Raw genomic sequence first — 17,571 nt, 5'->3', positions numbered from 1 at the left:
CTATGTCCATTCACTATGTATATTCTGTATTTCTATTTATTATTTTATAATCTGCGTTTTGCTGCTTTGACACCTGAATTTCCCCCCGGGGATTAATAAAGGTTCATCTTATCTTATCTGATCTTATCACCATCAGCAGGTGTTACATTACAAAATGAGGTGGTTGCTTTTACAAACATTTGAAGTACCTCCACATATTGCCCTTAAATGATCACCAAAGTCATTGCTTTTCAAAATTTTAAACAAATATTGAGACACAAAAGGAGTTAAAGGTCAACTTTGTGTGCCTCAGACAAATTAGGTGTTTATAATAAAGCATTGTAATTAGATGTGGAAGAAGAATTCTGATATTGTACTTAAGTTAAATTAGTAGGAATACCACAGTTTAATACAATATTTAAATTAAAAATAATTAAAAATTTAATATTTAATACAAGTAACAGTCTGTAACACAGTTGTAGTATTACTCAGTGTAACAAGTCCTGCTTCCAGAACCTTTTAAGTACTAAAGTTGTATCCTCAAAATGTACTTAAAAAAGTACTTTATTATTAATTTATAACGGTATTTTAAACTGTATTGTACCTATAGCTAACTGTGAAATAATCTTTCATTTCAGCTGTTAAATATATGTAAAAGTGTTTAAAAAGACAATATTTCCTTCTGAAATGCAGTTAAGTAGCAGAAAATATTAAAGTAAATCACAATTACGTCAAAATTAAGTGCAGTACTTGAGTACAATGTACTTCAGTGACGTTAAACCAGGGGTCTGCAACCTGCGGCTCCGGAGCCACATGCGTCTCTTTAGCTCCTCTCCAGTGGCTCCCTGTGGATTTATAAACATGGAAATGAATAACTGTAATATTATGAAGTAGTAATTTTATTATTATCTTTTTTTCTCGTAAAATTATGACTTTATTCTCGTAATATTACGACTTTATTCTCGTAAAGGTATGACTTTATTCTCGTAAAGGTATGACTTTATTCTCGTAATATTACGACTTTATTCTCGTAAAGGTATGACTTTATTCTCGTAAAGGTATGACTTTATTCTCGTAATATTACGACTTTATTCTCGTAAAGGTATGACTTTATTCTCGTAAAGGTATGACTTTATTCTCGTAAAGGTATGACTTTATTCTCGTAATATTACGATTTTATTCTCGTAATATTACGACTTTTTTCTCGTAATTATTACTTTATTCCGTAAATCTCAGATGTTTTTCCCTCAATGTGGCCCTAATACTCCGTAGTACATTTGCATTTTGTCTCTCACTGCATTAGACTTATATATTATATACTTAGACTATAATCTGTGTTACCTTCATCACAATGCTCAAATGTTTTTGTGGCTCCAGACAGATTTATTTATTTATCTTCTGCCCAAAATGTCTCTTTAGATAGTAAAGGTTGCTGACCCCTGCTTTAACCGATACCAGCAGCCAGCAGCGTCACCTGACACCTGTCAGGTGCGTCACCTGTAGCTCCGCCCACCTCAGCGTCCTCAGCGTCAGCAGGTAGACCCACCTTTCATGATCAGAGGGACAACAAAGCAGCACTGAACAGTAACCCAGATGAAACAGCTACACATCAATGAAGCGACTGGATTACTAGACTCTTCGTCCACCACCATGGAGGACGGTTTGTTCTTTAAGTCGGCTTTACCTGCTCAGGACTGCTTCCTGCTGGATGACACCAGTCTGGCTCTACCTGCCGAGACGAGGGTGAGTTCAACCGAGAGGAGTCTGCGAGTTCAGCAGCAGGTCCAGCTCACACTGGCGCGGAAGGCAAGAAGGACTGTGTCATCAAATGGTAATGCTCAAGTTTGAAGTTTTCTTCTTATTATCATGATTATTATAATTACACAGGTATTTTAACACAGGTATGAACAAGAAAGATGTGCACCAGGACACTCCTGTTTCATACTTTTTGTACACCTGAAAGGATCATTCTCAGAATTGCCTGTATGATAATAACAAAAGGTGGTGTGGTACATGTCTCCCTCCCACTATTCTTATTTACAACAAAGCATAATTATCTTGAATTATGTCTCATTTTGACCTTTAGTTTGGGAAGCACTGTTAGACAATCAAGCCATACTATTAAACAATAGTTTAATAGATAGATAGATAGATAGATAGATAGATAGTAACTTTATTGATCCAGAGGGAAATTCAAGTTTCCAGCATCACAGTTCCATAGTGCAAAACATGTTAGTAAAAAAAGGCAGTAAAAAAGTTAGTAGTGCAAAGTACAAAAAATATACCAGATATAAAAATACAAGGAGATGAAGAAAACTGTTAAAACTGAATATAGTATAGTAGAATTGAAAGGCCTGAAGAGGTGAAACTCTTCTGTATTTTAACAGATTTGAGTAGCACAACAATATTTTTCTCATTTCCTGTCCTGTTAATGATGTAGTGACTCTCTCAAGGGGTCTTTAATTCCCACTGCTAATTACTACCAAACCCTATGTGGCCTTCTCTATCCGGTTGACATCATATGCTCTCTGTCTACTATCATTCAAACTAAATGCAGGCTTTTTTTCATCACTGGAATGCATGCCACATAGTAGTCTCTGCTTGTCCAACAGGTTTTTCTGCAGTTTCATTCATCCGCCTAAAGGAAGATGGACGTGACAGCTGACAGAGCTTGAATTTAATACATGTAACCCACTGGCCTGCTTTCCACGTCTATATTTATGATGTATTGGTAGCCTAAATAAAGATGTGGGTCAGCTTTGAAATCCAGTACAACCTAAAAAAAAATTATATTTTCCGGACAGTATTGATTTCAGTCTTGTCACTGCATATTATTAACAGGCATGTTCTGTATTTACACAAGAGGATTTATCATGTTACGGCCTACGAGTCTGAGATCATTCTGTCGAGGGCAAAATCTTATTTTCTGGATTAATCGTTTGGTTATAAAAAAGACAGAAAATAGTGAAAGATGTCTGTTTAGTCCAATCAAAAGTAAAAAAAAAAAAAAAATCCTCACATTTGAGCAGCAGGAACCAGGAAATGATAAGGTGCAGATTAATTTCCTGTCGATTGACTAATCCTCTAATCAACTAATTGTTTCATAACAACATATTTGTGTTACACTAATTTGAATTAGTTATTGTGGTTCTTTTGTTATGTGGCATCCTGTAACAACACTACACACTGGGAAGATAGTGTCTGGAAATAATGGCTTTTGTTGGGCCTTTGGGGAGATAATATGCTTCACATTGTAAATACTAGATATTATGTCAATGAATGATAAACATCAATAATATACATAGACAGGATTTGCGTCTCTACCTTCCTCTTGTCAATCCCTCTTAATGCAAATGATGTCATTTGGTTTGCATCGGTTTACAGACGCCCACAGCACTGTGTGCTTTGTGTACTGTACTTTGGTAGCTCAGGCAGGGTGAGAGTTATTCCCCCTGATCTGAGGAAATGTTAGTGTTGCCATGCGTTTAGGTAATTACAGTGTGAAACAGTACACTCTAACAAAACCCCCTTAACTTGTTTCAGGTAGTGTCCATTTACAGAAAAACACTGCAAAGAGCTTTGATGCTTCGGATGGACATTTACCAAACATGAAGGTAAGATACTCTTTTACCTCACTCTCTTTAGTCATGCATACACAAACACACACACAATCACACAGACACACACACACACACACACACAAGCAATTTAGTGGCATCTATCTTCTTCTTTAGGTGTCACTAAAAGGTAAAAAATGATCGTATTGTCCTTTTCCCCTGATAAAACAGTTCTGATTGCTTTTGAAATACTCTAAAACTGCTGTCAGTTCAACACTTTCCATATTGAAGTCGTCCTCTCTTTGAATTCTGTACCTGTCCATTATAAAAGAACTGCATGGACATATTGTACGCCTCAATTTGAATATAATCAAATAGTCTGCTGCTGCTTCAAGCCTCCAGGCCGGTCAAATGAATCACCGTGTTCTCACATTTAGCTTGACATTATAGATAATTTGTGACTTTTTAACAGTGTTAGCTCAAGGTGTATGGAGCCCTGAAACTGACAGAATACAATAAATTAAGTTTTTATTTGTTTTGCCAGCTGATTAATGGTGAAATAAAAGGGTATTTATTTTTCCTTAACCATTAATCAGTTGATGTATTTATCAACTGATTAGCAGTAAAGGAAAAAAAAGAACACAATTTTTCTTTTTTTACCTACTGATTGGAGATTAAAGGAAACGTATAAAGCTTTACATTTCTTTTTACACCCTATTTTAATTATTTAACAATTTTATTTTTTGATGTATTGTTATATTTTTTGACTTGTCCGATAACCTTTTACTACATTTTGTCAGTTTCGGGGCCCCATATAGATGTGGCAAGATGTGTTTATTGTATATGTTGGCAGAACTGGTTTTAGATACTATGCACGTTTTTAAATGAAATGCAAACTGCATTCAAACTAGAGTCTTGCATTCTCCTTGGAGATTTTAAAAGCTTTCTTATCTGATGTTTTTTTTATGATTCTTGTATCAGTTTTTTTATTGTGTAGTTGTGTTGTTTCTGTTTTGCTGATTGTGTTCCTGTTCTCTTGAAAAGACGTCATAATCTCAATGAGACCGCCTGATTAAATAAAGATTAAATTAAAAAATATATATATCCTAAAAGTTTTCCATTGTAACTTATGTAAATGAAAAAAAAACATTATAATATTATTGATAAAATGCACAGTTTTTGTGATGCAGCACAGTCACAGTAGACTTTAATACATCATATATATGACGTTTTGTACAGTTAACTAGAGGGCAATACTGTGCATTTTGGACTATTATGCCGTGTAAATGTAAAGTCCTCCCAGAGGACTTTAAAGTGAGAGTATCAGCAGAATAAAGAGGTCACAATGTGCTGTATTGAAGAGTGTATTGTGTTTTCTTATCACAGGTAAATGGATTGAGCTTCACCAACCGCTCTCTATCAAGCCACCATCTGCGGAGACCATCCAGGAGGGTGGAAGTGTCTCCACCGCCAAGCCCAGAGTTTCCTCGCAGTCAACGCTTCAATTACAGCGCCTCCCGTTATGGGACGTACACCCATCCAGGACCGAGTCAGTCACACAGGGTGGGCCCTCTGCTGGACTACTCACTTGGTTTTGATACATTTCGCCGCTACGCCTTCTCAGAGGCACCCCGAGTGACGCGGCCGCTCACTTCCACAACTGCACACGGGACCCTCCACCGGAGGTCAGTCAGACTGACAGCAGTAGCACCACCACCACCACCACAACAGCTTGGGCTTGCAAATGCATCGTTTCGGCAAAGTGGTGAATATGGCTCTCGCTGGAATCATAACCAAAGTTTTGTCAAACAGGAGAGACAAACGGCGCAGGGACAAAATGGTGATATGATGCTCGGTGCTGTCCAGCCCGAGGAGGGGTTGGCCTGGTTGGCTCAGGTCAGGAGGGTGGGTCAGGGGCTCCGCAGACTGAATTCATACCCGCCCTCGGTCACCAGCGTGGAGGTGGACATGGCGAGGCAGATGGATGTAGAATCCCCCATTCAGCAGACATATGCACAGAAACTCATGATGCCGTAAGATCATTTAATTCATATATTCTAGTCTCGATGTGTTTTATTCAGGCCATGAACCGTATTTTTGAGACATTTGACGATGGAGCATTTTTTTTTTTTTTTAATTAATGGCCGTCCTTTCACACAGGAAGTTGGAGAACAAGCCTCCAGAGATGACGTTAGAGAGGGCCGTGAACCTGCTGACCCAGGATAATGAGGACACGCTGATAAGCGCAGCCAGCCACATACAGAATCAATGTTTCAAGAGCGCCGATGCTAAAAAGATGGTACGTTTAATCACATGCATTGCATGGAATCATTTTATAGTGATGATAACAATATGTAAAACACAACTTTGCTTACCACATGAGAGATATAGAAATACTCAAACTGGGTTTTTTCAGATTTGTTCACGGTTTAAAGTGTGTTTCTTTGGGGTAGTATTTGCATTTTTTTAGCCCCCGTGCTTCTGTTTGTACATTTTAAATATACCAAATTATAGTTTGCAGCAATTATGAGAGAGGTAATCAGAGGGATATAACCTTAAAATCAAAATGGTTTTGTTAGTATAACATGGGAATCTTTGTGCATCAGCTGAAAAGGAAGCTCGTACATCCATGACCCCAAAAAAGACAAGATGATGAGACAAGATCTGAAGGATTAAGTTCTGGACCACAATGTCATGATTAAAGCCTTTAATAAGGTGAAGCTTATTGCAGCATATTGCAGATACTGCTTGTTGTAGGCGTTACTGCTCCATTTCAACAGACATAAGCCACGTTGAATTATTATAAAATCCTACTGTTTATAGTATATCCAAATGGGTTTTAAACTAAATAAACTTTGGTTCCAAAACTGACTTTAAAATATACAGTTTTAAGCCTTTCTCCTTCCCAGTCAGACCTCATAACATTAGATTTGGCAAAGACCTCTCTGAGACACGTTGAATGGGGTTGTAGATTCAGTTGGAGAGGGTTTAGCTGGAACAATAAAATAGATGATCTCATTTGGCTACGGCTTTGGAAGCGATATCTCTGTCTTTGATACGTGACATGGCTGTGGTAAATGATTATCGGATAACACTTTTCAATGCTTACGTAGATCCTGAATCTTGTCAATCAGTAATCCACTCTTGTTTTTTAAGGTGTACTATCTCCGTGGGATTGGAAAGCTCCTACAGCTCCTGAGCAATGACGACGAGGAGGTGCAACGCGTCGCCGCCGGGGCTCTACGTAATGTCGTCTACCAGAGCAGCGAAAACAAGATGGAGGTGAAGGAAAATGATGGCCTGGCCACCGTTTTGCATACGCTGAAGAGCAGCCGCGATGTGGAGACCAGACGACATCTTACTGGTCAGTTTTTTTAGACCTTTGGCTAAAAATGTTGAGATAAATGTCTTTGCCTATAATAAAGTTTATTTCCATCTCGCTCGTAGGTCTTTTGTGGAACCTCTCCTCTCATGACCTTTTGAAGGAGCGTCTCTCCAAAGAGGCCTTATCGGTCCTCACCAAGTCAGTCCTGGTACCTAGTTCTGGCCTTTCTGAAGGCGAGAACCCAAAAGACGAGCTCCTCGCTGACGACGAGGCTTTCCACAATGCCACCGGCTGCCTCCGGTAGGCTCCTTTTGTTAGCTTCGACACCAGATACTCAGCGAGCTTTTGTAGTAGATTAATAGATAAAAGTAAACAGACACCTCTACTGGTGTCACATATAGCCTACAGCTCCTACCGAACTAAATACAGCATTTGAGAGTTTCTACAATGCGAGACATTAAATAAATGATCATACTTTCTTGAACCAGAATGGCATGTATGAAGAAAGTTAAAAGTTTACAGTCCATCAGCAGTGAAAATGAAGCACAGTAGAGCCCGTGTTTGGTCACTGTGCAGCATAAGGCATTCATTTTATGATATCTCAAAGGGCAAGAGTTAACAGATGGCAGAGCTACTGTAATATACAGTCTCTGCCAAGCTGAGTTATGAATAAACAGTTTCTCAACATGGTGTAAACTGTTATCATCTTTCATGTGAATCCTGCTGTAATAAGAAGCAGGAAATACTGACTGCGTTTCTGTGGAAAGAGCTATTACTCTGCCTGATTTATGGCGAATCTTGTTGGCAAAAACCCCATAAAGATACTTTAAAGAAGAAAACAAACAACAGGGACGCTACTTGAAGATGAGTTAAAGAAATATCCAGTTTAGTATAACATATCAAGTAGCATAAACACAAAGTACTGCTGAGACTGATGGGAATGTCATTAGTTTTGCAGTATTTGGTCATATAAACCAAAGTATTGGACTAATTGTAATTGGCAATAGTCAAGATATTTCATTCAAAATCATAAATGTTAACCTGCTAAAAACAACTATCTACGGTCTTCTGATATATTAAAGGCGGTCATAAATGCCAACTAATTTAATCCATCTGTCGCCACCGCAGATATAACCTTTGTGCTCATCATACCTGTTAGTTGCTTGTGATATTGGCAATTTGTTCCTCATGAGCCACAAATGATCAGTTCAGTGGCTGCTAACTAAGGGTGAGCATATTTTCAAACCCCCAGACCGGTACCGCATGTTCATGCATGCGCACATGTATACAGGTATGTTTCTGCATACCAGAGGCGTTTTCATCAGGATGGGTGACAGTTATTTCAATGCTTAGCAAACCTACCGAGCACACCATTCAACACCATAGACAGCGCCTCAACAGTCAAAAAATTATGTTTTGTCTCCCAAAAATCTACCAAAACATGGTTTATTTTAAAACTGTATAATAATACTAGTTGACACAAAACACAAGGATTGCATTGGTGTAATATAATTATTGATTGTCAGATACCTTTTCAAACTCAACACAAGGTATTTGTCAATGTGCACAAGCAATAGGTTTCTGGCTAAATGGTCGACTGTGACACATTCTCTTTCAGCTATTGCATATTGCTCTCTGGCCATCTTAATATGATGTTTTATATCGGCATTTCCACTGTGCACGACGGAAAATGCACTCTTGTAGTGTGTGCAGAACGCAGCATTTTCATTGTCTTGTACTTTATAAAGGAAGGATTGAGCATTCTGCAGCTCTTTAGAAAAGATTGACTTTCTCTTCAGCATGACAGCTAACCGTTTGCGAGGAAAGCGACGCAAGTATCATAGCAACAGCCTTGACAACGACACATTGATTAATTGACACACATACAGACAAATCAGTATTGAATTGAGACGTGTGATGGATGCATTGATTATGTTTTTATATTGGGTTAGGTATTAATGAGTGGGACGGAACATGATAAACGTCCATGTAAGCGCTGAACAAGTATAATATTATTACTATTATTTAAATTCTGGTGAAAACCAGGAAAATTTGGTAGTGACTGTTGAAAACCGGGACTTTTTAGTGTTTTGCGGATATTTGTTGGGACTCGGGACGCTTGAAACCGGGACAATCCCGGACAAACAGGGACGTCTGGTCACTTTATACTAACTACAGCATCAAATAAAGCCTAAATGAAAACTGACACTGCTTCATGAAGCCTAGTCACCCAAAATAGATAGAAGTAATCACCAATCCTATTTTTATACAATATCTCTCTACTATCATGGCATTGTGTTAAACCACACAATTGATGATCTAAGATTATGCATCATATTGTCGGCTTAGTTGTTAAGATCATCTCTCTGTTTACCAAGCGGGAGATATCAGACGCACCGCTCCCCTGGCAACTATAGCAGCTGGGTCAAATGAGTGAACGACTGAATTATTCATGGAGCTCTCTCTTCTCTCCGCTCTGCTGAACTGAAATCACTCAGCCCTCGCTGGCCCAATGTTATCAAGTTCTCCTAATCATGTTCTCAAACCTTGTGAGGTCCCTGCGGAGGAGGAAAATGATGAGTTCCTCTCCGATTTAGATTTCAGCACCGCACAAAGAACCTGTTGTGTGGAGTCAGAATGTTAATTGTATTTATTCTCCTCGGGGAAGTTGGATTACATCAAAATAGTTTTGTTATTTGTCATGATTGTTGGTTTTGGAGAGGCCTGACATCCAAAACAGTGCATCCATTGACTTTTTACAATTATGCAGCTAACAGAAGGGGACTTCATGGGTTTATTTGTTTCACTATAATGTGGGAATTCTTTGCTATTAACACTGCTGACTCTTCTAACATGGTTTCAGTGGGAATGGAAACTGCGTATGTGATTGAAACACACACACACAAATGTCACATTACCTTGATTGTTTTGACTGTTTTTGTTTCCAGAAATCTGAGCTCCGCCGGTCCAGATGGCAGGAAAGCAATGAGGGAGTGTGAGAATTTTATTGACTCTCTGGTCTACTACATCCGGGGAGCCGTAGCTGACTATAAAACAGATGACAAGGTGAAATGAAAACGCTACGCCATCCAGAGAAAACATTTATCTTCACAGTGTGTTTCACAACAAACTGCTCAGTGATTTGATCTATAGTGCAACATAGGAATTTCTATATATATGTACATATATTGATGCCTTCATATATAGTATTTTTTACTTTTTTTCTATTTTGTAGTGCATGTCAAGCCATTCACATAAATCATGTTGCTTCTCACTGGATTAAAAAGATCCAAAATCCAAACATAGATAGTGAACTATACCTTTAACTCCCATTCAAGTCTCAGCATGTTGCATCTATGTGATTTAAACAACTTGCCATACTGTATTTAATGTGATATTTATCTACATATCTTGCTCTGAAGTCCACAGAGAACTGCGTCTGCATCCTGCACAACCTATCTTATCAGGTCGAGGCAGAGCTTCCTAAGAAGTACACCTTAGAGCTCCGAGGATCTCGACTAGACTTGGCTCCCAAGCAAAAGGCTGTCGGTTGCTTCGCTCATCGCAGTGCCAAGATCACAGAGGTAATCCCTCCGGACAGTAATCCACATTGACAATACAAAAGATGTTCTTGCGGTATAATATATCTGAGAGCAATATTCTGTGAAGACTGCTGCATTGCTGCAGATTTAATCAGCCATAAAACGTCTTCTTAGAAGCCGATCTTATTTATCTTTCTCTTATATTATGAGCGGGGAGAGAGAAACATCAAAGCAAAATGATACATTTCCTGCTTTGTCGGGTGCGTCTGTGCCAGCAGCAAAAAGACCGGCTGTTATGAACTAAGTGCTGCAGTGCTTCATTACAGCTGATATAGTCAATAGTTTTATATTAACAACATTTTAAATGACTACATGTACTATGAAAAGGACCCACGGAGAATTATCACCAGCCTTCCCTTACTTGGATTTAAGCTGACACCATGAAAACAGTCCCAGACCATAGTGTGTGGAAGTTGTCATAGTTTTGGCCAGATAGTGTAGTTCATGTGTGGAGCTTTTGTGCAACTGGCTAATCCAGTTTTTGTAAAGGGATACTCCACTAGAAACAAAAACAGAACAGTCCGAACTGATGCAGCAGATATCCTGACTTTTAGACCCTAGTATGAGTCAATCGCCAAAAAAACACTGGATCCTACACTTCCCATAATGCCACTTGATTGTGTCCTGTAATTTATTGTATTTCTGAGTGAAATGTGTCACGTTACAGAGTATGTTTGGAAATGTAAACAACGTTTTTGCTGATTCCAGACACCAACCTACTACTATGATATTGCTCTGCTAGCTACTATCCAATCCAATCCAATCCAAATTTATTTATAAAGCACATTTAAAAACAACAAAAGTTGACCAAAGTGCTGTACAATTATACATAAAAGCATAAAAACAACATAATAAAACACTAAGACCAACTTAAAACCAACAGGACATTAAAATAACAAGAGCGTTAAGACCAATAGGAAAGGAAAAAGGATTCAAATAGTCAACTCTCATGCCGAGCCAAAAGCCAAGGAATAAAAGTGCGTGTACTACGACAACGCTATTAGTGTGTGGGTCAGAGTACGAGTATAGTATAAGAGCAAGAAAAACAAAATGAGACCAAAGCAAATTATGTAAAGCAGTCATTGTTAATCTGCTGTATAATAGCTGTCTCTTGTCAATATGAACCCAGAGAACCCACTGATACAAAAATCAGCTGCAGCTCATCATCTGTTTCTTTTCTCCCAGCATCTGGAGCGACAGTGCCCTCTGCTGCAGGAGAAGGCTAACCCCCATGGCATAGAGTGGTTGTGGAGTGCCATCACTATCCGGATGTACCTGTCACTGATGGCCCGCAGTGTGCGTCACTACACCCAGGAGGCCGCCATCGGAGCGCTGCAGAACATCACAGCTGGGAACGGAGTGGTGAGACGGGACAGATTTATGCTTTGTTTTTTTTTTATTTTTAGAGTTGAACTCACAGACCTATTCCCTCTGCTATTGAGAAATGTTACTACTGTATTTGTATTCACCTGGTCTGTGGATTATATTTCATTCTGACTGATGAATGAAACTAAGTTGAAGTGATATTACAAAAACAATTGGGGACATTTGGAAAGTTATGGATATTAACATATACATAATTATCTGGAGAAAAGTAAGCAAATCTCAAAAGATCAATTCATTTTAATAATAATAAATTCAACTTATATAGCACTTTTCAGCAACTCAAAGACGCTTACAAAATTGTCTTTTTTTCAATAACAAATTACCAAATCATTTCAGTACTGGATTATGAGGAATTCATGAGTTGGAAGCATCTAAAACTTGTGGATGTAGTTTGTGACTAATTTACTAATTTAACAATTTAATTAACAATTTAGTAAATTATTTTAAAGGCACAATGAGTATTTCTTTGACAATATATACAGGGATTCAAGTGGTTAACTGAAGAATGGAGTTGTAGATGAAAAACTGATCATAATTAAAAAAAAAAAAACTCCACTGTTTTACTCCTGTTTACAAAAAAATATTGACGTAAAGAAACCTTTAACAGCATCAAAAATCAGTTATTATTATCATGTATTAAGACATATATTACACACTTTTGATACACTTTCTGTGGCCTGGCAGGTGACTGAAGCCATCGCCTTCACTATTGTCCAACGGGAAAATGGGCTTCAGCATGTCAAGAAGATGTTAGAGGAGGGAGAGAGTAATGTGAAAAGGATGGCCATATCGCTAATAAGAAACCTCTCGCGCTACCAGGAGCTGCACCCTGACATTGGTAAGTGTTCCCATTCAAATCAGAGACTTCCCTCGACAAAGAATTTGTTTGCCGACCATTTTGTTTCCCATTTGGACCCTGAACTGTGCCTTTAATTTCTTATTTGCTTCCTCCTCCTGAAGTAAAGCAGGTGTTGCCAGAGGTGGTGGGGATGCTCCCCAACGACGACTCCGGCACCGACCTGCCGACCGAGGTAACGGCTTCTCTGTGTCAAACCCTGACCAACCTGAGTCAGAGTGACAAGCAGCACGTCAGAGCCATCGTCAACCAGGGAGCCCTCCCGAAGATCATCAACATCAGCAGCAAGGACAACGGGTTAGTCTGCTCTCACGATTACCACTCCTCGGAAAGTGCTCTTCTATGAAACGGAATCATTTCCTGTTTGATGATTTATGAAAAATGTAATAAGACTTGAATCTCTAACTTCTGATGTGTAGTTTCTTCATATACAGCATATGTATAGATATACACACGTAGGCAAAATTGTTGGTACCCTTCCGTTAAAGAGAGAAAAACCCACAATGGTCACTGAAATAACTTGAAACTGACAAAAGTAATAATAAATAAAAAATTACTGAAAATGAACTAATGAAAATCAGACATTGTTTTTTAATTTTGGTTCAACAGAATCATTTTAAAAAACAAACTAATGAAACTGGCCAGGACAAAAATGATGGTACCCCTAGAAAAGATGTAAAATAATGTGACCATAGGGACATGTTAAACTAAGGTGTGTCCTGTAATTAGCATCACAGGTATCTTCAAACTTGTAATCAGTCAGTCTGCCTATTTAAAGGGTGAAAAGTAGTCACTGTGCTGTTTGGCATCATGGTGTGTACCACACTGAACATGGACCACAGAAAGCTAAGGAGAGAGTTGTCTCAGGAGATCAGAAAGAACATTATAGACCTTCATGTTAAAGGTAAAGGCTATAAGACCATCTCCAAGCAGCTTGATGTTCCTGTGACTACAGCTGCACATATTATTCAGAAGTTTAAGGTCCAAGGGACTGTAGCCAACCTCCCTGGATGTGGCAGCAAGAGGAAAATTGATGACAAATCGAAGAGACGGATAATACGAATGGTAACCAAAGAGCCCAGAACAACTTCCAAAGAGATTAGAGGTGAACTCCAAGGTCAAGGTACATCAGTGTCAGATCGCACCATCCGTCACTGTTTGAGCCAAAGTGGACTTAATGGAAGACAACCGAGGAGGACACCAAATCATAAAAAAGTGAGACTGGAATTTGCCATAATGCATATTGACAAGCCACAAAGCTTCTGGGAGAATGTCCTTTGGACAGATGAGACAAAACTGGAGCTTTTTGGCAAGTCACATCAGCTCTATGTTCACAGACACAAAAATTAAGCATACAAAGAAAAGAACACTGTACCTAATGTGAAACATGGAGGAGGCTCGGTTATGTTATGGGGCTGCTTTGTTGCATCTGGCACAGGGTGTCTTGAATCTGTGCAGGGTGCAATGAAATCTCAAGACTATCAAGGCATTCTGGAGCGAAATGTGCTGCCCAGTGTCAGAAAGCTTGGTCTCAGTCGCAGGTCATGGGTCCTCCAACAGGATAATGACCCAAAACACAGCTAAAAACACCCAAGAATGGCTAAGAACAAAACATTGGACTATTCTGAAGTGGCCTTCTATGAGCCCTGATCTAAATCCTATTGAACATCTGTGGAAGGAGCTGAAACATGCAGTCTGGAGAAGGCACCCTTCAAACCCGAGACAGCCGGAGCAGTTTGCTCATGAGGAGTGGGCCAAAATACCTGTCGACAGGTGCAGAAGTCTCATTGAGAGTTACGGAAATCGCTTGTTTGCAGTGATTGCCTCAAAAGGTTGTGCAACAAAATATTAAGTTACGGGTACCATCATTTTTGTCCAGGCCAGTTTCATTAGTTTGTTTTTTAAAATGATTCTGTTGAACCACAATTCAAAAGCAATGTCTGATTTTCATTAGTTAATTTTCAGTACATTTTTATTTATTATTACTTTTGTCAGTTTCAAGTTATTTCAGTGACTATTGTGGGTTTTTCTTTCTTTAACGGAAGGGTACCAACAATTTTGCCTACGTGTGTATATGAGAGAATAATTTCAACTTTTGATATCCTAGTTCTGGACCAACTAGAGCAGGTCATGCAGCGTGCGTCCTGCTGCACACCATGTGGAAACACAGTGATCTCCACGGGGCCTACAAGAAGGTACTGTATCCATGCAACACATTACAGTACAACACATGCGTTTCCTTTTGTTATTTCCTGTATTTGTCACTCATCTGGGTTTCCGATGTTGTCTGCACACACTGAGCACAGTTGGAGACATCTTTTTAGACGCCGCTCGCAGCATGTTGTTGTCCTATCTGCTTGTGTTCCTTTGATGTTCATATTTTTGCTCTGCGCTGTTTATGAGGCCTGCATTAATAAACAGTTTCAGTTTTTTGCAAGTGTCAAGGCACACATAGTAGCGGTAAAGTGATTTTCTTTAGGTCTAGGGAATTAATGCGCTTCTTCTCGTCTTTTAAGTTGCTTCAGTTAGACAATAAGATTTTTGTACAGCATAACAACATGAAAAACATCGATACATTGAACAATACGTTGTGAGTTTGGTCAACACATTCTCATACCAACTTGTCACATACTTACGCCTTGTCAGGACCCCTTGGCGTCACTTTACGGCCACAGTAAACACGTGATTTTCTCTGACTGTTGTGTGCCTTGTGCGTCGGTATCGCACGCCGAAGGGCATGACAAAGCCTCGGTATTTGACGTCCTGGGAATGAGAACAGGCTGGACTGGTGCAGGTTGCATTATAAGGGTGGTTCTTATAAGTAATAGCCTAAAGGATGACTCTATTTGTTCACAGTGTGCAGTCACTATTGTGGTTATTCATGAAGAAAACTAATCAGTCATCTGTTATTTAGGCCTGTTGTTGTTGTCACAGTGTGTTTTTTTAAACTACCACTGGGGGGCACTAAAGTGAAACAAATTCAAATCTATTACATATCAGCTTCAAGAACTTCTCTGCAATACATCATGAATACAGTATCCATAATCAACACTTTGTTTCTCAACAGTGTGGCTACAGGAAAACTGATTTCGTTAATGCAAGGACAACAAAGGCTGTGAACTCTGGACGCGACTGAGCTGAAGATCTGAAACTAACTCACCTGTTGACAATAACGGCAACAATCACTTTATGCACCTCCTGTAATGGACCACCTGTAGTTTTTTCAATGCTGCAGATAAAACATTGTGAACACTGCCTACATTTCTCTTAAAGGTCCCATGAAATTGCTTTAAAATTGTACATTTATTTTGTTTTTGTTAGTGCTGCTGTTAGTGGACAAACATGGTCAGAAAACCGGACATGAATGTAGAAAGAAAGCAAAGATAATGAATGAAATGTAAAGCATTTCTTTATGTTTGTGTAGCTTTTTACCGTAGTGGCAGCTCAACAGTTGAGAATACTGTTTTGTGTGTTTTGTGTATTTTAGCACTTCAGGCGACGCAATAATCAAACAAAGAACCACAATGAAAACATTCACACTAAAGACATTGTGAAGGATGAAAATCAAATCAACTGCATTATTTCTAATAATCCAATGAACTGTTATATAAATGTATATAAAATGTATTTTTAAACAGAGTGATTTCCTACTGTACGCACAATAACAAGCTGATTTCTTGCTGTCTGACTTGAGCTAATGAATAAACTGTTTTGAATGAAACTTATTGTTCACTATGTTCTGGGAAACTTAGTTAATAAATGACTTAGAAAATGCCAAAATATAACAGCTATGATAAAAAAAAGGAAGACAAACTGCTTGATTATTATGTGTAATAAATTGTTTCCCCCTAATAAATCACTATTACCTTTTTAAAATGAGTACAAAAAAGGTCAGGCGTTATATGATGACAAATTGCTGTTTTGCAAAATCTAATAATATACTTTAAATATCCCTATGTGCTACAGGTGCAGTGGATGAGATTTCTGTGTGAGAAAAGGTTGACTCATTCATCAAAAACTAGCGCAACTGCCAAAGATCAATATGTATAAGTTTAAAGATCATTTTGGAGCTTTTACTTTGAAAAGCCCAACTTACAGTGCGTGAGTGCAATATTAAAGAGGACCTATGTCGCTTATTTTTTAGGTGCATACTTGTATTTGGGGTTTCTATTAGAACATGTTTACATGCTTTAATGTTCAAAACATGCTTTACTTTGTGCTGCAGCACCTCTTTTCCCATTACCCCCCTCCTGAAAAGCCCAGTCTGCTCTGATCGGTCAGCTGTTTCACTCTGTTGTGATTGGTTAACCGAAATAAACTCTTCAGACTCTGCTCCAGCTCCGCTCTAACTAGCTTTGTTTGAGGGCCTGTCAAACTAGCCACTAGGCAGGTATTATGCAAAAGTGTTACCTGGTGACATCACCACGGAAGAAAAGGCGGGACTTCAAGTGAGGCGTTTCAGGCAGTTCAGGAGCAGTGTTTCTGTGGGGGAGAGTTACTCCCTTTGCCGTGGACTTTAGGCTTTGTAACTTTGCAGACCTTTTTCATGCACAAAAAACGATATAACACACTAAAGGAAAGGGGAAAAGCACAAAAGCATAATAGATCCTCTTTAAAACCAAATTAAACAATCAAGTGTGGGAGATGAGGTCTGTTCCGGTGGATGTTTGGTTTGTACATTCACCCGTCAGCTGGCCTCTCCGTGACGTTGAGGCCCTTGAGTGGCGTTAACCTTGCGGGGACCTGGCAGGACGAGCTGCACTGCGGTACAGCTGAAGGGGGGGAGGAGAGGGGAGGCTGGCTGCCAATCAGAATCACTCCTCCCAGACACGGCTTTAAAGGCCAGGGCAGAGGGGACACACAACG

General features: G+C 39.1%; 1 protein-coding gene across 2 annotated transcripts; it reads left to right on the top strand.

Annotated features, from left to right (window-relative positions):
- Nucleotides 1-1,476: 1,476 nt before the first annotated feature.
- pkp2 (plakophilin 2) lies at nucleotides 1,477-16,561 on the top strand. 2 transcript variants are annotated; one of them, XR_005205413.1, is made up of 14 exons: nucleotides 1,477-1,810; nucleotides 3,523-3,593; nucleotides 4,923-5,569; nucleotides 5,697-5,835; nucleotides 6,693-6,900; nucleotides 6,984-7,161; nucleotides 9,810-9,927; nucleotides 10,284-10,445; nucleotides 11,649-11,825; nucleotides 12,534-12,687; nucleotides 12,810-13,002; nucleotides 14,813-14,900; nucleotides 15,773-16,307; nucleotides 16,346-16,561. XR_005205413.1 is itself a non-coding variant. In XM_037759812.1 (13 exons), the coding sequence occupies exons 1-13, from the start codon at nucleotides 1,573-1,575 to the stop codon at nucleotides 15,839-15,841; spliced, it is 2,442 nt and encodes an 813-aa protein (XP_037615740.1). In that variant the 5' UTR covers nucleotides 1,477-1,572; the 3' UTR covers nucleotides 15,842-16,561. The 2 variants fall into 2 exon arrangements, 1 of the variants encoding a protein (XP_037615740.1); XM_037759812.1 differs by having other exon boundaries at nucleotides 15,773-16,561.
- Nucleotides 16,562-17,571: the final 1,010 nt, after the last annotated feature.

The sequence above is a fragment of the Sebastes umbrosus genome, chromosome 23 (genome assembly GCF_015220745.1).
Source record: "Sebastes umbrosus isolate fSebUmb1 chromosome 23, fSebUmb1.pri, whole genome shotgun sequence".
NCBI lineage: Eukaryota > Metazoa > Chordata > Actinopteri > Perciformes > Sebastidae > Sebastes > Sebastes umbrosus.
The sequence above is the reverse complement of the archived record's forward strand: the minus strand, read 5'-3'. Positions and strand labels throughout refer to the sequence as shown.